This window comes from Mixophyes fleayi, chromosome 2 (assembly GCF_038048845.1).
Source record: "Mixophyes fleayi isolate aMixFle1 chromosome 2, aMixFle1.hap1, whole genome shotgun sequence".
Classification (NCBI taxonomy): Eukaryota; Metazoa; Chordata; class Amphibia; order Anura; family Limnodynastidae; genus Mixophyes; species Mixophyes fleayi.
Window position 1 is genome coordinate 76,173,304 of NC_134403.1, and position 23,854 is coordinate 76,197,157.

Genomic DNA, 23,854 nt, shown 5'->3' on the forward strand with positions numbered 1-23,854 from the left:
TTAGTTGAGAATCCTCTGTTACAGTCCTATTTTTTTTTTTATATATATATAAACATTTTTATTGATTTTTACAAAGGCAAGTACAACATGAATTATAAAATGAATGAGCCAGGTATACATGAAAAAGGTTACACTTGGAGGAGCAAGCAGTAGAAAAGATAGACGTGTTGCATAAAAAAAAAAAATAAACAACGTTATGCACGACCAATACCGCAATTTGGAGGAGAGTAAATGAGGGAGGAAAGTGTGAGAAGTCACTGTTCACTATATGGTACATTGGTGGAAATGAGAGTTATGAACGGAGTATCTACTATGTAAATGGTCAAACGCCAAGGGTTGGTGCAAACCATGGTAAGCAGTCCAGGAGCTTTAGACCTGGGTGAAGGGGCTGGAGTATTGCGTAAGATATTTGTAATGTATGCCATGTGATAGACCTGTCTGATGCGATTGATGATGGATGAGGAGGTTCTTGGTCCTTCAAAAATATTGCAGTAAAATGTCAGCTTGTATTAAGTATATGTGATGAGCTTTTGAGTGTGTTTGGGAACATCTGGCAAGAGAAGACAGCAAGAAGTAGGACAGAGAAGCAGTAAGAGAGACTTGAGTAATATTGAAGATGAAGTGATGAACAGAGGCCCAGAAGGAGATGCATTTTGGACAGTGCCACCAGATGTGGGACAGGGTACCCATCTGAGCACACAAGCACCAACATAATGGGGAGACACCTGGGTAGGTAGTATGAAGTCTATGGGGGACCAAGTATCATCAATATTTTTTCCCTGGCATTTTCAGTAACTTTAACACAAATCAAGGTTTTTCCTCTGTTTAGGCAAATGTTGACCCAGTCTTCCAGAATGAGCATCTCCCCCATGTCCTCCTCCTATTTGGAGTTCACGAGGCTTCTTGGGAGGGCATTTATGTAGCAAAAAAAGGTGATAGAAGGTGGCGATAAGACCTCTAGAGAAAAAGCAGAGACACTAGAGAGAAAGTCTGATGGTGTCATAACAAAAGTGGCAAAACTGTACATTTTGAAAAAAATCAGGACAAGGGGATACCGTATTGTTTGTAGGTCAGCAAATGTGGGAAACAAGTGAAAGAGGGTTATGACCTTAAGATAGTTAATGTTGCGCCTTATCCAGAACAGGCTCTGAGACGGGCGAGTGCCTGGGGAGGGGGGTTCTTGCGCCAGATCATATGATTTCACAGTATGAGACCAGCATGTAACAGAGAACGTGTGTGCGCGTGTGTGTGTGCGTGCGCGTGTGTGTGTGTGTGATTTGCCATATGGAAGGGTGGTGGTAAGATTTAAGTTACAGGGCTGAGGCAGGAGAATAGGTGTTGGAGGGTGGCTTCAATGTCAACCCGTACTGTGGCCAGGAGGCAAATGAAGGACACACTGGACAAGATGAGTGGCTTGGTAGTATTTAAGAAAATGAGAGACTCCAAGGCCTCCGTCCTGTGAAGGATGTTCACACAAATTTGCGGCTTTCTTGGTGACCAGATAAATTTCTCAGTTTTTTAAATGTCCATATTTTTTTTTTTTTTAACTTGTGTTTTGGCCCCTAAAAAAGGCACTATTGGCAAGTCTTGACAGGTGGATCAGTCTAAACTAATTTAATATATATTCACTGGCGAGGAGATCCATAATTAATATACCGTTGGCAGGTGCTGGCCAATTGATGGTGCAATTTATTGTTTGGTTTTTTTTACATTAATAATACCATTCAAGCAGACCTCAAGAGACACTGCTGCAATGTTAAGTGTATTCCATAAAGGGGTGCAGTGTAACTTTTGAGTCTGCAGGAACGAGTTACTGTTCTCCAGACCAAAATACAATAAATTAAACTTTGTTATTCATCTACTAACGGAGAATACAGTGTCAATTCAGATGATAGGAAAAGACAAGGGAGACTATTTGGAGATTTTCATATATGACATTTATTTCAACTTCATCAGTTCATTCAAATCTTCAAAGTAGTTTTTAGTCTACATTTGTTTTTAGATATATATATATATATATATATATATATATATATATATATATATATATATATATAAAAATCCACAAGTGCACCACAGTGTATTAAAGATATGGACTGTTAAATGCCCTTAAGCACATCAGTCATAGTAATAATCAACACACACAGTATGGATTGACTAGGCCTTGCTTGAAGATCAGTACAGCCTTTGCTGAAGAATGCTTGAATGCTTTGTTAATCAATTAGGCCTAAATGTCTGCCAACAGTTGAACTGCAGATATTGCCTATTGCTTTAGAGCAACTGAAAATATAATCCAAAGCTATGCTCTTTGGAACAGCAGAACAATAAAGCGATTTTACCAAGCGGCTAATCACATACACAACACTAACTGAACCCCTGAAAGGTCTTTCATAGGTTGGTCATTTAAAGGGACACCAACATTGTGTGTTTGTTTACTCTTGGTGCATATATTAAGATGATTTTAGCCAAGGACTGAAAATTTTAGTTTATTTTACACTCGAAGGGTGTAAACTTTGTGGACATAATTCACATGACATGGATGTACTAGCTTTCAGTAGCCTCAATCTTTAACTTTACTCAGCCTCAATGTATTGCCATTCACTGTTGTTTTAAGGTCACCAATTAGATGATGTAATTGCAGTCTTTAATCTATAACCTAGTTAATCTGACCCAGGCTAAATAAGTAAGAAATAAAAGTTAAGATTAACGGCTATACACAAGTCTTCTACACGCACCATAACTTCCGCACACACTGAAATGTCAAATTAATAAAATAAGGTTTGATTTTCCAAACAATGGCACCAACTTGCAATTAAAGAAATAATCGTGATAATCTTTTTAATGATAATGCCCCATCTCAAATTATTAGCTATATAACTTGTTGGAGCAGATGTGCTTTTTTTATTCTACAAGCATCCAATGTGATGCAAAAGATAACCCAGTCATCAACATAAAAGTGTAATTACTCTTCATGTTTCCAAATCCAAGTTCCAAGAACATGCATCAAATGGGGTGGGAATTAATCTATAGTGAAAGGACAGATCATCATGGAACAAACATTTTTTTTAGCAGCCTAAAGCAACCTGTGGTTATAAGGCTGATGAGGAACTACACGTTCCAGTGTGTCTTACCAGACTGCCCAAGCCTACTAGAGGTGTGAATAGCATCCGTGTCTCTATAGAACTTCTTGTACAGCTGCATAAAGATTGCATCCTTTTCACTGGACAATACATCAGACAGGAAATACTAGCGCCGGTCCATAGCCCTTGTGCAGCAGTGCCAAACGTCAACTTGCTAAATAATTTGCTGACACAAGGCAACTAATCAAACAGATGTTTATTAGCGGTAAGTATAATGTATTAATGGTTTTCAAACTTAAACTCTGACAAAGGAAAAAAAAAGGCACCTCTTTGTAATTTTTATTGATCATCCTTCAATGCTTCACACATGGAACATGCAACGTTACTCTTGGTTTGACTCTCAAACAATTTTACAAGGCAGTTTACTCCTTGGCAACTAGTACAGAAATGTACCTCTGGGTTTAAACAATGACATATCAACATTCCATTTGAGAATAACATAACCACATCTGGACATTAAAACGTATTTTTTCCACGTGAAGACAACTGTTAGGAAGTCCTGACAACATGTCTACCAGCTGATGATGTTTGTTATACCCTTGAAGATAAAACATTTCTCCACTTCATTAAAGATTGTAGTGTACACTGAAATATATGGTGATGTATGTCCACCTATTGACCAAAACACCACTTCTGTGGAGGAAATACTGCACTGTTTGCAAAGGAAATCTGTTTTTAATGCAGATTTACAGACAGTGAGTTATCTACAACATTCTTACATGTTCTAAATAATGTGGCATTAGAGGGCTTTAAAAAAGTTAGACCTCTCCACTGCGTAATGTTTACAAGTACCTTTAACCCCTGCAGCATCGTAGGGGTTAAATATCCTAAAAAAAACACAGGGTTTGAGGATTATAAGAGGAAAAAAGACTGACATGTAGAACTTATGGTAAAACATGTACCAGTATTAAAGAAACTCTTAATGTGTTTGCATATAGGCATTATTTACCTTCACTTAAAAATATACATGCTCTTTTCTAAAGATTATGCAGAACATATATTTTCCTATCAAACAAAAGTCAACAAGCTGCTGAGACTTCAAGTTATTCCCTCCAAATATGTTATTCTCTTGTACCCTTACCCATAATATCCAATCAGCCTGTTTAGGTATAATAAAATGGTGCAGGGATGTGTAGGGTGGGAAGTAGGAGGTGGTATAAAGGGATGCAAAGCTTACTTTTTTTTCCTTTTTATAAAGGACCTCCTTTTCCTACAGCAGGAGTAAGAAAGCACCGAGCAGACATCCCACTTATACCTGTGTCTAAACATCAATCCTGGGTTAATATTCTAAAGCAGAACATTGTGGGAAGTGCTCACGCGGTGAGATGTCATTCCTTGTACAAAATAGTTAGCCCCTTTTAATTTTTTTTTGCTTTATGCCCCCCATCCATGCCTCCGAATCCTTCACCACATGGTGTAACCGCCATCCGAGCCACCCATGAAGAAGTTGCCTTTTCTCTGTGTAAGCAAGACATTGGCACCTTGCATAGCAGCCAGCTGAGCTGCATTAGGAGGGCAGCCAGGAGGTGGTGGCTGGAAAGAGAAAGAAAAGAACACATGAAACAGTATACACAGTACTGCTACAAGTTGCATTTGCCTTCAAAGCAGGGGAAGGGGGGGGGGGGGCGCAAAAAGCAAACAAACAAATAAACAGCCTTGGATAGGGTGCAGCTTAGTCCACACATCCAATATAGAGGAAGTCTGTTTATTGCCAAAGTCAATGGGCCTTAGGTTTGCAAGATGAGAACAATGCACTATAGTAGTATATACAGTCAGGTTAAAGTGAAATTACACACAAAAACCCCTCAATCTCAGTGTAGTCAAAACCACAATATATGGTTATTCTGGTAGAATCATTTATTTATAGAAATGAAATATATTCCACAGCACTGTAGAGAGAATATCTGCCATGCACATCAGCCCTTGTCCCATTGGAGCTTACAGTCTAAATTCCCCATCACACAAATTAGGGTTAATTTTTAGTCAGCAGCCATTTAACATACCAGTGTGTTCAAACACGGGGAGAACATACAAATGCCACACAGATATGGTCCTAGTGGGGAATTGAACTCATGACCCCAGTGCTCTGTGGGAGAAGTGCCTAAGCATTGAGCCACCGTGTTGCCCACACAGTATAAGGCTCTTTATACAAATATCAGCATGTTCAGAAATGTAGCCACCAGTCACGTGGGCTGCACTGTATTATAAACAAGCGAGAGGTTTATAGACTCTAGAGCCCATTGATTACAATTGTATTTAGGTGCAAAGTCATAGCAATCAGCCACTTTCATTGTCTAAATTGCACTAGATCAATAAAAGCCAATTGCTGATTGGTTGCTGTGGTTCAGTGCAGATTTTGCACCCAAAAGGTTAATAAACCAACTTCACAGATTGGTGGATTTATAGACAGGTCAACAGTATCTGGGCCAGTGATACAATTGCAAGTTTGATGGAAAATAACTAGTATGCCTTACTAACAGCTTTGGGCCCATATCAGCATCCTTTTTAATGATTATCTAAAATATGCAGATTTGCAGCTTGTTATTGAGAGGATGTAAACACTCAATAGTTTGTTTTTTTATTTTATTTTAAACTGAATACATATTAATTTTATGTTTCAATTGAAAGTTAGGTTTTTGGGACACATGCTTAAATAACTTGTGTTTACATGAAAGTCTATAAGGTCTTTAAATATAAAAAAAAAAAAAAAAAGAGGTTGCCATTAATTATTGCATGATTGGGAAATTTCTAACGCTAAATCCCAGCACTATAATAAGGGCGCTTTCAATAGCAATTTTCTAATGAGCATGAGAATGCATGATCCTTAGATGACAAATTGCTTGATATAAAACAGATACAGAAAAGTTCACATATATTCTATTTGGCATTAACGTTTGAATGCGGAGCATCACTGTGGCACAGTAGTAAGTATTGTTGCCTCACAGTGCTGGGGCCATGGATTTAATTCTTACCAGGGTCCTATTTGTGTGAATTTTATACATTCTTCCCACGTTCAAACTCCTCCCACAGTCCCAAATCATACTGGTAGGTTAATTGTGTGTGCATGTACTTGTGAAGTAGAGAACTTGGACTGTAAGCTCCAATGGGGCAGGGAGTGATGTGAATGATTACAGCACTACATAATATGGTGGTGCTATATAAATAAATAATGCGGGAGGTTCAAAAAGCTGATCATTTGGTCGTTCCCAACTCTATTTAACAAATACTTTATAAACAATACTTACTGGCACAGCTGCAGAACTACCAGCGCCAAACCTTGCACCCGCATCATAAGCTCCTTCAACAAGGACAGTGGAGCCAGGGGGGTACACGGGTCCAATGGGGTAGTACATGGGAACAGAGGAACCCATGGGTCCTACTGGCATTGTCTGAGCCATTGGCAAGTACATGGAGGTTCCAGGGTAGGCTGCAGAGAGTGCAGCCATATTGGCAGCAGATTGGTGCACATACCCTTGGCGGTAAAGCTGAAGGAAAGGTCAAAAAAAACAATTGATGAGACATGGAATTCTTATCCAGACATGTTTTACCCTTATTCAAATCATAGAACACATTTTCATAGTAAAGAACCTTTAGACAATTAATGGAAAAGGTGCTTTTTCCTCCCCCCTCATCCCAACAAAGCACGCAAGAATATGATGTTACTATCACTATATTCCATTTTGTCTAGCTAAAAACAATTAGCATATTGGTCAAACACCGACAAACAATAAGGGAGCTTGTTAAAAATAATCAGATACAAGTTATATAGTAAAAACACCACCATTTGTCTGCCATGGGTCACTGGTACACATCTAAGTAAAAGGTCATACTATGTATGTGGATAGATAGTCCTGTAACCAAGAACACCCTGCCCCATACATCCTATTTTCCTTTATTAAACTGCCAGTCTCAAACATATTCTAATTCCCTATAGAATTCATTATGAGGAATCTATTAAATACAACCTATTTAAAAAGGAGTTAAATGGATCTTAATTGTTGTATAAATCAGGAGTGGATAAAATAGTGTATTCAGGGGCAAGCCAGTCATATCAACAAGCTAACAGAATATTCTAAAGCAGAATACTAGTTCTCATGTACCACCAACAGGTCATGTTTTTCAGGATTTTTTAATCATGCACAATGGAGTTAATCTATTTTCTATTTGACTGAATCAGTATTTATCCCACCTGTCTCTACAGACGGAAATCCTGAAAACATGACCTGTTGGTGGTACTTGACAGTAGTTGAGCACCTCTGTTCTATAAAGCCACAATCTATGTTTCTTATATATGGTGTGGAGCCTTCAACAGTATCTGGGTGCAGTTTGTGAGGACCACACCTTTAAAACACCTAATTAAGAATATAACCGGTACGCATATATACTATAACCTCATTTTTGGCTACAGTTCCAGAAATACTACAATATTAGGTGCTTTGCTTCCCTTTTCTCCTAGAATGTGTATAAAATTATATATTATATAATTACATACACACTTAGCCTCTCCACATCAGGCTGAGCGAGTTCCAGATGATCTTGCTAGATGTAAACCCCTATACCTGGGAGTCATTCGTCAAAACACGTTAAGGGATCATCAGCCTGATGTGGAGACTGCTTTCCTGGCCAGAGAGCCGATTCCTGGGGTCATCTGCTTGAGAAATATCGTTCCCAGGTAAGCTGTTTTTACTATTGAATGTACAGCCATTAATTGGCTTTATTTACTATATATATATATATATATATAAATATTTTATTAAGTTAAGTGACACTACACTATGGCATCCCATTATGTTTGAGTTTTAGTATGCCATTGAAGTGATAGTCTGCTGATGAACTATCGAGGAAGAACTGGGATCCTGTCAATACCTATCAGATAAGCTCACACACACACACACACTTGTTTTTGGTACGCAGCTACTTACATGGAATTATTTTTCAATTTATTGTTTACTGTATCACACCGTTTGGCGCTTCTGTTTTTTTTCTGTATGAATATATAATATTCACACATATATCCACACAGCGTATTATTTTGCTTTGCAACATTGACTACTTGCAACTTGTCTTAAAAAATATAATATACTTTGTCTTTCTAACTTTGTGTGCCTTCCAGCCATGTATTTATATGGAGAGTCTGGGTTATGATTCAAACATGTTTTGAGTAGCTATTCCAATGCAGAGTGCAAAAGCAGAGTTGTCATATCCCACAACAACTACTATTCTTCCTGAATACACACAAGACAGCTAAAAATATAAAACATCAAAAAGTAAAGTAAAAGTATTTTGCAGTAAGCAGCATGTAAGTCACTTGAAGATGAATGGTACCTGAATAGAGAAGTAAAGGCGGCATAGTATAATACATATCAAATCCTATGTATTAAGGAGATGAACACACATTAGCTAACTGGAATGTTTAATAAAACTCTTCATCCCTCTCACTGTATTGCAGCACATTGCCATGTTAAGAGGAAGGTGTTTTCCAACATAAAAGATAGTGACCGACAACCTAGAAGCCTTGCTTTGCAGTCTGTAGCATTATAAGAGTTTACTTCATACACAGTGACAAAGCAAGAGATTCAAAGGGCAGCACATTTTGACCATATCACATCCCATTAGGACATAGTCCTAAAGATGTCTAATGGAGTGGGAATAATTCAGTATTTAAGGGATTTTATACGGAAGCTCTGTTAAAAAAAAAAAAAAAAAAAAAAAAAAAAAGAAGTATTTTGCTTTCATTGCTCAACATATCAATTGTGGGGTTCAGTGGTCCTTAAAGGCAAATCACATTGTTTGAAATTTTTGCAACATGAACAGCTGCTTTTACATTGGGTCAATAAGAGTAGCATTTTGCACTGGCAATTTTGAAGTCTCTAAGCTACTGTGACCAGGATTTTGTCCAATAAGAAATATTTTTAGAATGTTATGCAGTGTTGGAAATGTATTTGAGGTATAAAAAAATCAATGTGACACCACCTTTAGTGCAATCCTCGTTTGTGTGAATGCTGACATGTCCACTTAAGGCAAATGTATAACTGCTCTTACTTGAACACTATATAAAAACAAAAAAACATTTAGCCCCTGAAGAGGAAGGGGGCATTGTATGATCTTGAATGGCAATATGTTGCACCCTTATCTCAAAGTACTAACTGCAATTCTCCAATCTTTGTTGTCTTTTGCATGTACCACTAATCTGCATACCCATAGTATCATTAAAAGGGGCAGAGTAGTTCTAAAGAATGTAGTAGGTTTCTAAAAAAAAAAAATATTTCGCCAACAAAGGAAAAAAAAACAAATCTTATTTTTTTTTCCAGTATAAAAACCCCATGGTTATTAATTCAAAACTGCATGTCCATCCCAGATTATGTGGCACAGTGTGTCATACTTTACCTCAGAATAAGCAGGAGGAGCATCTGTATAAGCAGGTGCTTGTTGCAGATGCATGGCTTGTGGGTAGACAGACTGTGGATTGGGATGCTGGGTTGGATAGGCTGGGGGTGTAGGGTACTGTCCTATAGTGGAAGGAGAGACAATGACAATATCATTACATGGATGACAAACGGATCCTATAAACCAACCAAATATTCTCTCTGCTCCCAGTTACAGAGTTTAAAGTTAAGGCTCCAATTACAGAACTATTTTAGATTACCCACTTCAAGTATCTTACATTGTGTTCAAGCTAGTTCGCAGTTTTGATAATACCTCCCAACATTTCAAATACCCAATGAAATCTAGACTACAAATGGAAGCAAATACACAATTCACATTAAACACAGCTTATGATACGCAGCTACAAACATCATTTCCAAAATATTCAAAGTGGGTGAGGTTGCATTTAATTAGAAGAATTTATTCAGCAGCATAGCTGGAAACAACGCGCAGATTCAAGATTCACGGAGACCGGGAAGCAGTTAAGTAATAAGTTTACGCATAACTGCGAGAGTTAAACTGATGTTCTGTGGTTCCTATTACTGTCTTCCATAGCTTCAGTTGCACCATTCTGTTTATTAATGCAACAGTAAATACTTTGCAGATACTGTATTGATGGAGCATAATAGCCCAATGTAATGTTATGCTCCATTTCCAGTCTCTCAAGTCACTGATTTGGTAAAAGGCAGATGTTCGCAGCATCTAACATCCCTTGAACAGTCAAGTGAAAAGCATTTCTACTTTCCAGGTCCTGGGAAACCAAGAGAGGAGAGAACACTTTTGAGGGAGCTAGGAAAATGATATCCGAAATTCCCAGTTGACAACAGTAAGTATCTAATAGTCAAACACCAGGGTCCTTGCCAGTAGTCAAAGACAGTCACCAACCTTGCAGTGTTCTCATTTAAAAATGCAGAAGGGCTCCTTTTTTGGCTGTACTTAAGGAATCATGTGACTGTTTTGCACCCAGAATAGAGCTCTCACAACAGAAATTAAGCTGCTTGGTTCCATTGTAGTGAAAGGAACTCTTCCCACCAGTAGCATCCTTGATTATCTTCTCCACTGTTGGCCCAAGAGAGGCCTGTCCTGAAGAAAGGCAGTGAAGACAGGGACCTTTTGAAAGTATTGTATGCTAAACCAGAGTACTAAGCACACCACCACTGAATGTCGGCTAATCTAGCATTCATCCAAGATATTAGAGGCAAGCTGGTGACCAACTACAAGTAAACTAGGATTTTAGCTGTGTTAAGTAATTTTTCACAGATATTTGCATCATGTCGATCCAACTATGGCACCTGTATAGCATATTAATGATAGAAAGTTGTAGGGAGCTTGCATTGTGTACAGAAACTTGAACAGCTATCTTCTATAGACATCTCTTCTTGTAAATCCCTAAAGGGGTATGTGCTGCTTGGCACAGCTGCAAGCAGCATGGAATCCATATCTCACGTTAGCAACACAGCACAAAAACATTTTTTGGGTGGGGGAAGGGCAAAAGAAAAACGTTTTAATAAATTCTGCCATGGGACAGAAATGAAGCATGCATTGGAATATAGTTGCCTCATTTTTCAATGTATAATCCATATGCTGCCAAGGAAGCCAGCAGTAAGATGCTTCTGCAGTATGACATAACACAGCAGCATCCTGCTATATCAGCAGTTATGAGCACTCAATTCTAACCTCGAACACACTATATGTGTAGATCTGCGAGGACAGGAAATGGCTGACTGTGGCATATGGTTCACTGGCACACTGCCCTCTTTCTTCTGCCTGTGTTAACTGAGGACATGCACATTGTGAGTGCAAGGCACAAGCCAGTGAGAAAGCTTTAAATCACAGGGTAAAAGAATTCTTGAGTCTAGAGAACATTTGAAGGTAATTCCTGGATTCTGATATAACAAATTAGCTGATTCACCTGTAAACATACCAGATAGTGTATTAACTAGATAGTTTAACGCCTCTGTCTAAAAGTAGCCCAAAGTCATTAAAGATGTTAACATTTAATTTGTACACTATTATTGGAATAAAACTCTGTCCTTCCTAAAAGGAGTATCTGTACAAGTTGACAATTCGTTATAATGATTTGCAATTATTAGTTTTGCACTAAATATAAGATATGTTATTTAAATATAACTTTCTACTTGCAAGTTAACCATAGAAGCCTGGGGGTAATATTTACTAAACTGCAGGTTTGAAAAGGTGGAGATGTTGCCTATAACAACCAGATTCTAGCTGTCATTTTGTAGAATGTACTAAATAACTAGAATCTGATTGGTTGCTGTAGGTAACCTCTCCACTTTTTCAAACCCGCAGTTTAGTAAATATGCTCCCTGGGCTCTCACATCCATTCCCTGGGCTCTCACATCCATTCCCTGATCGCTACAATTGGCAGGCACACATCAGTAATCTGCGGTCACAAAAACAGTCTGGATCTGGCACTAGAACACCAATAACCCTGAAATACAGCTTACTAAAAAAAAAAAAAAAAATTACTAAAAAAATGTGTAAATCCTCACATGACAAAGATCACATTAAACCACATCAGGGGGACCAATGTTAACACTAGGCCAGGAGCAGTATTGACTCCTGGCCCATTACTTTTCTGTCACTGGAACAATGTTAAAACACACAAAAAAAAACAAACTTTAGTTTCAGCAGATATGATTAAAAATTGTTTTCCCAGCTACTAAACAGTAAGATATGAAACAACGTCCTCAGACAAATTAAGTTCCATCTAGCACAAGACTGTTATGTTGCATCCAACTTGTGGCTCATCTCTAAAAAAAAAAAAAATACATACGTGCTAAGCGAGCATTTGATATTTTTTCTGCCTAACTTATAAGTCACAGTCCAATAAAACCTTGACAACATGTTCCCAGAAGATATGTAGTATAGATATTATTTTAATTGGGGGATGGATAAAATTATACAGAATTCAGCAGGATATTTTAAGGCGATAGGGAAGATGTGCATCCGCAGACTGCAATAGAAAGAACTAGCAAATGTTAGGAGCGTTAGCTACCTGGCTCCTGGGATTTGTCCAGCCCTATTAATATTCTCTCTCATCACTTTGTTTCTTACACATTTTATTATTGTACAAACCACAGCTGTAAGATAGCACAAAAACAAGTCACAATACTCGCTAATACTTTGATTACGAAGTATGGGAATAAAAATACAAAAAGAAAAAAATACCCCACATGTGGGGGCTTCTTTAAGTTCAAATAATGGGTCTCTTATACAACAATTAGTAGTCTTTATAAAATTATATATCTCCGATTGTACCAAAAGGGTTAAAGAAGCAACGCAGCTTAACTACACAAATCATCCATTCTCTTTAAAATAAAGAGCCACTTGCAAAATCTCTTTAAAAAATAAATCATTATATTTTGTTCTTCCTAGTTGATTTCTACATACCCTGATGACCAGTTTCCATTATCATGTTCTTAAGAACTGGTAAACTTGACTAGAGTAAAACAGTAAAATGGGAGATAAGTAGGTCTTTAGCCCAAGTTTAAATACATTTAAGAAATTAGTGAGACATGGCAGTCTATACATTGTAAAATGTATATTTAATATAAAATGAATACATTCAGATTTTGAGGTAACAGAGCTATGAAAACCCATAGAGCCTGGTTATTCAAAATTTCATAAAGATTGATGGAGCATATATTTTATTAAGTAAACAACTCCTGTTTCAATAGATATTAGATAAATAACTAAATACAAGTATTATATAATCTAGAAGTAGCTTATGGCAATGTATGACTCAAAGCAAAGGAACAAACGGTTAAGGTGAACATACGTAGCAAGGACTGTTCACTTATTCTGGGTGTTTGGTTACTGAATCTACATAAAATTTAACCACATGTGGGTATCCAAATTGAATAGATTGGGACATCTAGTCAACAACTACACTTTATGGCAGACTGCAGACATCCCCAAACTAGATTTCCAGACAGTCCTGATTTAATTGACCCTAATCAGATGTTCCTTTAGATTGTAAGTACTATATACGTGGGGCACTCATACATAAAATATAGAGATCTATAGGAATATGGATCTGTAAACAACTCCAGATAACAACTTTCAGTTTAGATACTGTCTAAATTTTGGGTTATTTTCAAGATAAGACTAAAGACAAAGTGAAAATCTTGAGACAACAGCATAGGCCTGGCCAGCCTACGGCTCTCCAGGTGTTGTGAAACTATGAGTCCATTATGACCTGACAAGTTATCAGCTGATATCTACTGGTATGCTGGGGCTTGTAGCTTCACAACACCTGGAGAGCCACAGGTTGGCCAGGCCCATAATAGCAAATCATCCTAATAATTAGTTTTGCTCAGTGTTCTCTACAGCAAGATAGGGAAATGGGGTAGATACAAGTACATTTAGACAAAAGGTCCCAACAGAGCTCTCAAAACTGAAAGTAAATAAATGGGACCAAATGGGATACAGCAAAGGATACTAAAAGAGCTTAAAGGGGTGCTGGTAACATCATTAACATAATTATTAAACCAGTCAATAGCTATAGGAGTAATTGTAATACCATAGAGCCTCAGCCAATTCTGGCTGGTAGTTCACAAACCACATGTTTCAATATTGCATGCAATATCAGTAACTGGCTCAATATTGCAACATATGTGGCTATAAAACTATTTTACAATACCCAACAACAATCTTATCAAAATCAATGGGATAATTATTATAACACAGTCAGAAGATGTCCACTATTGTCCTGTGTACAATTGCACCAATAGCCTGCACTGAATCAAGAAGTGATCCAACCACATCACCAAATTGAACAATTATTTTGTTGCTCAACCCTTGGGTCAAGTACCAGGATCATGGCCACTGTAGGAAGGAATACACATAACTAGTATTGGTATTTTTAAATGTCTCAGATTTTCCTGAATGGGTTTTTTTCTTTCCCAACTGGAAAACATTAGCTCAGAATTTCTATTTTGTTGATATTAGGAGTTTTGATTTAGATAGATTAAAAAGTCAGTGGGAATGGGACCCTACAACAATTTAACTGTATATTAATTTTAAGGGCCAAAGCATAATGCCACATGGGTTTCCCGATTTAAAAAAAAACAAACCGAACATTGGAGATAAAAATAGAAATTAAAAAATAAAAGCATAACAGATTTAAATATATAAAATATATGTGCATCCATCAGATGGATACAAGAAAGCCCATTCTATTTCAGTTAACGAGCCACAAACAGGTGACGGGGTCTGAGAACTGAATCCACAGACGACCTAAAATAGATTTGTAGGAAGGCAGCCTAATCCTCACCCCCAACATTGTAGAGCCCATGCCCCAGATAGCGGCCTACTAACGAGGCCTGGTGGTGCCTGCTGCTGGGTTGGGCCCCTCAGACACCAGCGCCTGCGGCACAGCCAGTTATTAATCTGGGCCCTCAGCAACCTGCTGACACCAGAGCTGCCCATATCCCACGGTCATCCCCCTCCTCTCACATTACAGCCCCCTGACTCCCGATCCCCCGACACTACAGCTGTAATCCCGCTCTCACACCGCCCACACCGGTGCCCGGCGCCGTGCCAGCCCCGTACCCACCTTTATTATTCATGTCGCCGGTGCCGCTGATGTGTCTGTATTTTTCCGTGTTGTTCTTGGTTATGACCTCACTTCCGGTTCCTTCCACTTCCTTATTGTGTTGTCGCCGTACGGGAGCAGATATAGAGGTGAGGAACAGCGCCCCCTGCCTGCACTTTCACTTTCTATTTATAGCTCTCCCCCCCTTTAACTGCGACATTTACACCTCCCCTATCTTATCAGCATCATTGTTCCGTACTCACATCTACTGGGTTATGTAACTATGTCTTCACCATGAAGTAATTAAGATGAAAATGTATTGGTTTCCCGTTGAATCATTATAAGAATAAATTATTAGTTTACGTTCTGATTAAGATTGAATTAGAAACGATCAGATTGTCACGTGTGCTTCCATGTACATTGTTATTTACAAATATGAGCGTTGGAGATATTCATATTGCGTCAATAGAAAAATACAACGAGTACTGTTGAAGAGTTTATCATAATGAACCACAGCTGTTGGTCTTTATTTTTACAAGCATTCAAACTGGGTCACGACCTGCTAATCGGCAACAAACCATCTGAGTATAGCCATAAAATATGTGTCAGTTCGTAGGGACTATGCCACAATCTACCCCCTCTCCTGAACAGAACTCTGGGTTTTGCCAGGACCCATATTGCTCTAGTCCACAATTAAACAACACACGGCCCTCAGGCCTGCAAGGCCTTGTTTTTGCAGCACATATATTACATAGGAGGAGGGGGAGAGACACCAGGACAGAAATACTACAGTAGCTTTCCTGGTCCCCCTGTATCTGACATAGGACAAAGTCATTCATCGGTCACACTGTCTGCAAATGAATCAGCTGCACTCTGATTCACTGCCAGATTTCTAAGTGAGGCATGATCACAGTCTCATCTTAAAGCATTAAATAGCTGTTACCCTCACCACAGGACAGTTAAGTAATATTCAGGGGATATGTGCTGCAGATATGAGATGGGGGGTAACAGGTGAGCAGGTCACAGATGTATTACAGGGGAGGGGTGGAGGAAACAAATTGATCGCTCTCTATGTGACAAGACTACACCCCCTAACAGGAATGGTCATGACAACTCAGGTGGCGTATCACCTCATTGAGACAGAGCACATACTTCCAGCACTACAGGGACTTTTTAACAATGCTGAAAAGTATAAAACATAACTAAAGAGGTTCCGCTTTACCTGTAGTTAATTCTAAGTATTTTTAATTTGTAAGCAAGTTAAGTTTTATTTAGTAAAATCTCCCAATGCGGATCTCGGACTAAAAAAGGTTTAGCACCCCTGCTGTAGATCTACCTTCTTCCACCCACCCGGCCCCTGTATTGTTATCTACAGACCTGACACATTGTACAAATTGAAAAGCATCCAGTCAAGTGCTGCCTTTTATTACTACAGTGAGTTCAGCTAGAAGCTCTCTTTAAACTTGTCAGTGTAATCTAGGTTTGCCAAATCAGCTAGACTAGCTGCATGGACCTATGGCAATTAAGGCTGGGTACACACTACAGAAAATTTCTCACAATGCAATATCGTTAACGATTTTACCAACGTCTGAAAGTCCCAATCAACATGCCAACTCATTCATGCACACTATAGACGTTTGACACAACCTGATTTCGTCTGTCATAACCAGCGTCTCAAAAAATGGTGACTCCATACACACTATATAGATATATGCCGTCCAAGCAGCAATATGCTAAATTAATTTAAAGGGCTGAACCTCAGCACACACATACATATATCCATAAATAGGAAATACCATCATCACCATTCATTCCATTGTTCAGCTTTTTGTATAGTGTACATTCGGCAACTCCGTTCACATCTGTACACTTGTTACAATTTATTTTAATATAATGTCCACTTGAAATAAATGAAAAGCTTGTGCTTTTTTGCTTCTTGTCATGGCAAGAACGCTGCAAATACTGAACTGTAGGGAGAGAAGAAGAAAGAATCAGAGTTGTTGGACCAAGATGTGGTTCCAGAGGAGAAACTCCTTTTCACATATGTCCCTGTTACAGGGGATACTGGACAACAATCCAGATGACTTCAGGAATTTCCTGTGGATAAATGTCACACATTCCAGAAGCTGCTCCACCTTGTCACCCACTCATCCAGAAGGAGAACACCCATTTAAGGAGACCCATATCGCAGCAGAGACTGGTTGCACAGCTAGGTCACCGCAAGCTCTGTGTTTGGTCATACCTGAGACCTGTTAGGCTATCATAAAAGTTCTAGGAATAATATATGATTGTTATTGAAAGAAAAAGTTTGCTTTAAAAAAATTTTTTTTATTATAATAGAAACTGACATAGTTTAGAGAGATTTTTAGTCAGTTTATAAAATCAAATCAAATAATACAATTTGCTTTGAAACGATAATCGTTGATCGTGGGAGTATACACAATAATGCAATATCGGACCACCTAACAGTCATTTATCGTGTGATTGGCCCAATACTAGGGTGAAAACCTGTAGTGTGTGTCCATCTTAATTCATGTAGTATGTGAGCAGCCTTCTCCTGACCAGCCTCCCCCTCACCTGCCTCGCCCCCCTCAGGTCTCAATGCAGCTACGAGACTCATCTTCCTCTCCCATCGCTCCTCTTCTGCCTCCCCTCTTTGCCTTGCCTTAAACTGGCTCACCTTCCCCTACAGAATCCTTTTCAAACTGCTTACCTTCACCTACAAGTCCCTCTCCAACTCCAATACCCCATACATCTCCAACCTTCTCTCCATTCACACTCCATCCCATTCCCTGCGAACAGCCAATGACCGTCGCCTCTCCTCCACTCTGATCACCTCATCCCACTCCAGAATCCAATATTTCTCCCGGGCTGCCCCCCTCCACTGGAATAACCTCCCTCGCTCCATCCGACTGTCCCTTAATTTGTGCTCTTTCAAACGAGCACTTAAAACTCATCTGTTCCTCAAAGCCTACCAGCCATCCACTTAACCTTCTCTCCACGCCTGATCTCCTCACCTGTCATCCCCTACCCCGCTACTCACTCAGCTTCGATTATCCCCTCTGAGTCCCCATTGTGTCTTCTGTCTGTTTACCCTCCTTTTAAGATGTAAGCTCTTACGAGCAGGGCCCTCTTCCTTCCTGTCTCTCCACCTTTTCTTCTCCTCCAACTCCACTGTGTTAGCTATGTTTGGAGCTATTGAAGTACTGGTATTTCTCTTCACTGTTCTGTACTGTCCTGTCTGGTCCACTGTCTGTTTTCTATACGGCGCTGAGGAAATTTTGTGGCGCCCTATCAAGAGTAATAATAATAATATAGCATTAATTGCAGACATACGCATTTTATCTGAACTAATTGCAGTTCAGTCATGTAACCTGTGAATTTTATATCTACCTGATGAAATGACTTATATGGTAATCCCAGTGTGATTTCATATGATCAACCAGTAGCCAGTGTTGCTGATATTACCAATAGTTTTTCCAGAGCACATTGTGTATACTAGGGGTATATTTACTAAACTGCGGCTTTGAAAAAGTGGAGATGTTTCCTATAGCAACCAATCAATCAGATTCTAGCTATCATTTTGTAGAATGTACTAAATAAATGATAGTTAGAATGTGATTGGTTGCTATAGGCAACATCTCCACTTTTTCAAACCCGTAGTTTAGTAAATATACCCCGTAGGTGTTCAAGCAAAGGAAACCTTATATCTCTGCAAATTTTGTACTAAGATCTCTTGTTGTTTCCTATAGTCATTAATTACTGAGGCACCGTGTTTGTCAACATTTCCAAATGGAAAATAAGGACAAACTGGGACATGTCCCCAATCCACCAAAGTCATGCTCATTTAAGAGAGCCCATTTCTAGAAGGCCATGCCCCTTTGACATCCTGAAAACAGAACTGTCACAAGAAAACTGGGACTGTGCAGATTTGGTGTATATAGGAAAGTAGGAAGGAATTCCCTGTTCACTGCTGCTCTGAATGGCAAAACAGCAGTGAACGTGTACAAGTGGGAGTGGCAGCAGTGGTATGGGGGTATGGGAGAACGGGCAGTCTAGTACTTCAAAGGTGCTAGGCACGCTCCCACTGCGACGAGAACACTCCCCCATTGTGTTGTTGCCACGTCCTCTGTCTCGAAGCCGCCTGCCCAAATGTTGGGAGGTATGGTCTTAGTGATGTCACTGGTCTAGTGTAATGATAGGCTGCATTCGCTGAAATATTGTTTCAACCTATAAGATGTCTTCCTCCACTGTGTGAGGATGCCAGTTACAATTTATAAAACACAACAATTATATGCAACTTGTGCTGTAACAATTACTAAAGGTACTGACTCTAAAGCATACTTGCCTACTCTCCCGCATTTGCCGAAATTCATGGCAGTGAATGAAGGGGCCGGGTCTTAATCGCGTCAGTAAGCTCCGCCCCCTCCATTCGATGCCGTGAATTTCGGCTTTTTATAGTGTGGGCGGGGCTATGGTGGTGCGTTGGTATGTATGCTCTAAAGTATAGGATGCTCTATTAGGACCACTGTAATAGGTCAGTGTAGAGCACAGAGGCTTAGTTCACAACGTGAATCTCAAAGTCGAGTATCACTTTTAAAATTCTAACACAATACATTTAAAAAGTCTTCTATCAATGCATGCTATCTATGACAGTTTGTAAATATTTTATTTTCTCTTTTACACCCTTTGTCCACAAGATAGCACTCTGCTGAGATAATCTGCCAGACGAATAGACTAAGGGCCAGAATTACTAAACTGCCAGGTTTGAAAAAAATGGGAGATGTTGCCTATAGCAACCAATCATATTCTACTTATCATTTATTTAGTGCATTCTGCAAAATCACAGCTAGAATCTGATTGGATGCTATAGGCAACATCTCCACTTTTTCCAAACCCGCAGTTTAGTAAATATAACCCTAAGAAGCTTGCTATGCTTTCCAATATAATTAGCCATTAATAGTATCACCTTTAAATGACTAAGTATTCTACTCTTTAATCAACAACAGGTGATATCTCAAAATGCACACCCTTTCAGTGCTTATTATATTTTTGTGAGTTCAGCCATTTTATTATAGTGTTCCATGATGAAATGAGGACCACAGGTAGTCAAAACAATATACTAGCTTATAGCTGTACTGCCAGATAGGGTGAAAAATCAGACTACACAGGGTGCTACACACTGGATGCCCCAAGGGTTGCTCCGTGCAAACATTTTCCCCCACAGCTCATTGGTTCGTCTCATAGTTCGTGCATACAGCAGATGGGGATGTGTGAGTGAGAGCACCAATGAGAAGCCCCAATCACTCAGATTGCAGTTTTTGATTGGTCCTCCTGCACACAAACTCCACTCTGTATCTATTTTAAAGTGACAAACAGAAATGTTCCTCAACTTAGTGCAGCTATCTGTATTATTTTCCACTTGCATAATTGAAACTGATATTTTTAACAAAATTTCTAGAACTGGCCTGTCCTGCTGTGCTATATTGCTTAAAAAATCTAATTGTCCATATTGAAAAAGCTGTTAATAAATTCACCGTCAGAATTAAAAGCCTAGAGAAGATTAAAGCACAACCTGCATAGAATGTTGTCAGCGCAGGTGACTGGACACATGTAACAGTTCATATATTACAAGTTCATACATTAGTTGCATTCAAGGTATGAATACAGATGTAGTGAATGTACTGTTACAATGATCTGGTAGAAATCCAGTGTCTGTTCATGTTCCAAGCATTGGGTACAGCCAGAGGTGAGGGGGACCTAGCAATGACTGGTCACCCTCCGGAGACTGCCACTATGCTCCCAGGAGAGTAAAGTGGGGGTCTCTTCTGAGTATGAGTGGTTCCTCTGGGCAGAGCAGAGCATAAATGGTTCCAGTGCTTGCACAGTAAAGCACCAATCAGTGTTTTGTAAAGAGCAGACTGTGAGCTATGGAGGGTGGAGCATCGCCGTGCCCCCCCACAAATTGTGCTATGAGGCCCAAAGATGCCAATTTCCGCCCCCGATTCCAAGTAACTGTTTTACAGTGCAGGGCTGCCACTCCGGTCTGTTAGAAAGACATTTATGGAAACTGGTGCACAGGATAAAAGTGCTATAACCTCTAGCAACCAACCATATTGACATTGCCCTAGTTACGTTTAGAAAATGAAAGGCAGCATCTGATAGGTTGCTATAGGCTACAACATTTTTTTCGTGTGCACTGGTTCTTATCAATGCCCTAAACAATATATTACTGACCTAAACAGAATACCATAGTGTTAATATTTAATTAAATGTGTCTATATATTTTGATATCTTATATATGTTTAGGAAGACTCTCCCCCATACCTCTTCTGAAATAGTGATATTTAGGTCAGATTCCCAGACAGCTTGAATCGGTAAAACCCGATTGTCAATGGGAGTTAAGAGTATCCGGTACCATAGGGAAATACCACCTGCGTGGAATGTGGGGGAGAGAATCACCTTGATACCAGAGGGGAGGGGCGTGTTTTTAACCAGTGCCTTACTTGAAGATATTTGTAAAAATCGCGGACAGGGATATCATACTTAGCTTGTAATTGAGAGAAAGGGGGAAGAGACCCTCCCTCCAGGAGGTCCTGCACACGTCTAGCTCCTTGCCTGTGCCAAGAGTCAAGACGGAGGTCTGGGATTAGTTGTGACAGTGCTATAGTAGAGAGGCTAGAGGAAGGGAGCTGGTAGTCTGGGAAAAGGGACATCATCTTATCCCAGGTGGTGAGAGAATCTCTTATGCTCCTTAATGTGAAGACTGGATTAGGTCTTCTAGGTTTGTCCAGCCATAAAAGATCTGCTAATGCGAATGGAGAGAGACTATGCTGATCAATGTCCACCCATGGTTTTTTCAGTGGGGCGGAGGCCTGCCAGTCTCTAAGCTGATCCAAAATAGCCGCCTGTTGATATGCTTCTAGTTTGGGAGTGGCTAAGCCACCTTTTATTTTAGATCTGAACATTCTCTCTCTAGAGAGCCTAGACTTTTTGTTGTTCCAAATAAACTTGAACGCAATAGTATAAAATTTCTTAAGAAGGGACATAGGAGTTATAAAGAGAATAGAGCAGAACAGATACAGTATCTTCGGGAGCAACATCATCTTTACCGCTGCCACTCTACCAATCCAAGATATCTCATAGTTTGTCCATGACTTTGCAAGCTTATCAAACTGTCCCAATAGTGGCTGGTAATTACATTCAATGACTAGCTTAGGATCCATAGGTATGCGTATGCCTAAGTATGTCATGTAAATGGGACACCACTGGAAATTATAAAGCGATTTCAAAGAATTCAAAGCTTCTTGTGTGAGGGCCACCTCTAAAACCTCTGTTTTAACAGTGTGTAGTTTATAATAAGATACTTCTGAGAATCTTATGATGGTATTTACCGATAACCGTGCCCTTCACTTCTTCGGACGATCTGATCTTAGCAGCCAAGGGTTCTATAGCCAAAGCAAAGATCAGAGGGGAAGGGGGCAACCTTGTCTGGTACCGTTAGTGATCTGGAAGGCAGAGGAGAGGAAAACATTGCTGAGAACCCTGGCTGAGGGGATAGTGTACAAGGTAGTTATGGCTTGAAGGAAAAAACCTCCAAATCCAAATTTGGAGAGGACAGCAACCATATATTCCCAGTGAATTCTATCAAAAGCTTTTTCCGCGTCCAAAGACACCAATAATAAGGGAACTGAGCTAGCTGAGTGAGTCTCTAAGATGTTCAGGACCCTCCTAGTATTATCGGGGGCCTGTCTTCCAGGTACAAAACCCACTTGATCTAGGTGGATTAACTGCGATAGAATAGGATCTAATCTGTTGGCTATCATCCTAGCAAAAATTTTAAGGTCTAGATTAAGAAGCGCTATAGGTCGATAATTGTGGCAGTACGAAGGATCATTTCCTGGCTTTGGGATGGTGACTATTCGGGCCTCAAGCATTTCTGCCGGAAAAAATGTGTCATTAGTGGCAGAGTTGGACAATTTGGTAAGAACCGGGATTAGCTCGGACTGGAAGGAGGAATAGAAGTCCAGGGTAAATCCGTCCGGGCCTGGAGCCTTCCCACGCTTCATAGCTTTTATAGCGGCCTTTACCTCTTCCTCCGTCCATTCCGAGCACAAAGCCTCCGCCTCCTCAGGAGATAAGGATGGAAGTGAGACAGATGCAAGAAAATTGTTAATTACTTCACTAGAGGGCTGGGTCAGAGTTATGTCTTTCTTTAGGTTATACAGATCCTCATAATAAGAGGCAAACCTGTTTGCTATATAGAGAGGATTTGAAATGTGAATGCCCTGTGGGTTACGTATAGATATGATCCTATTGATAGCATTCTTCCCGCGAAGTTTACGGGCCAGTAATTTGCTAGCTCTGTTACCTAATGTGTAAAATCTCTGGTTTAACTTAGCTATGGCATTATTTATTTGTAGCAGTGAAATTTCGTTAATTTTCCTACGCATATTCTCTATTTCATCCTTAACCTTAGTGTCTCGGGGGTTACGTTTATGTAGAGCTTCTAGGGACGCTAATTTTGACTCATAAGAAGTCAGTACCTCTGCTTGCGTTTTCCTAATTGCCGCTGCAGCCTGGATTGCTGACCCTCTCATGACAACCTTAAGGGCACACCAGTGAGTATATACAGTGGTGTCTTCAGATTTATTAGTTTCTAAGTAGGACTCCAAGGCGTCACTCATTATCCGAGAGCCCTCCGGACTAGCCAGTATGTGCTCTGCCA

General features: G+C 39.6%; 1 protein-coding gene across 1 annotated transcript; it reads right to left on the reverse strand.

Annotated features, from left to right (window-relative positions):
- Positions 1–3,321: 3,321 nt before the first annotated feature.
- On the reverse strand, positions 3,322–15,272 carry DAZAP2 (DAZ associated protein 2). Its single transcript, XM_075199313.1, has 4 exons — positions 15,148–15,272; positions 9,528–9,649; positions 6,386–6,625; positions 3,322–4,673 (listed from the first exon to the last, which is right to left on the reverse strand). The coding sequence occupies exons 1-4, from the start codon at positions 15,158–15,160 to the stop codon at positions 4,545–4,547; spliced, it is 504 nt and encodes a 167-aa protein (XP_075055414.1). The 5' UTR covers positions 15,161–15,272; the 3' UTR covers positions 3,322–4,544.
- Between the last annotated feature and the right edge of the window lie 8,582 nt (positions 15,273–23,854).

Excerpts from the sequence above, each read along its gene's own strand:
- DAZAP2 (XM_075199313.1), bottom strand. Across the intron at positions 6,626-9,527 it reads CTCCTCCTGCTTATTCTGAG|CTTTACCGCCAAGGGTATGT; the intron begins GTAAAGTATGAC and ends CCTTTCCTTCAG. Across the intron at positions 4,674-6,385 it reads GTAGTTCTGCAGCTGTGCCA|CCACCACCTCCTGGCTGCCC; the intron begins GTAAGTATTGTT and ends TTCTCTTTCCAG.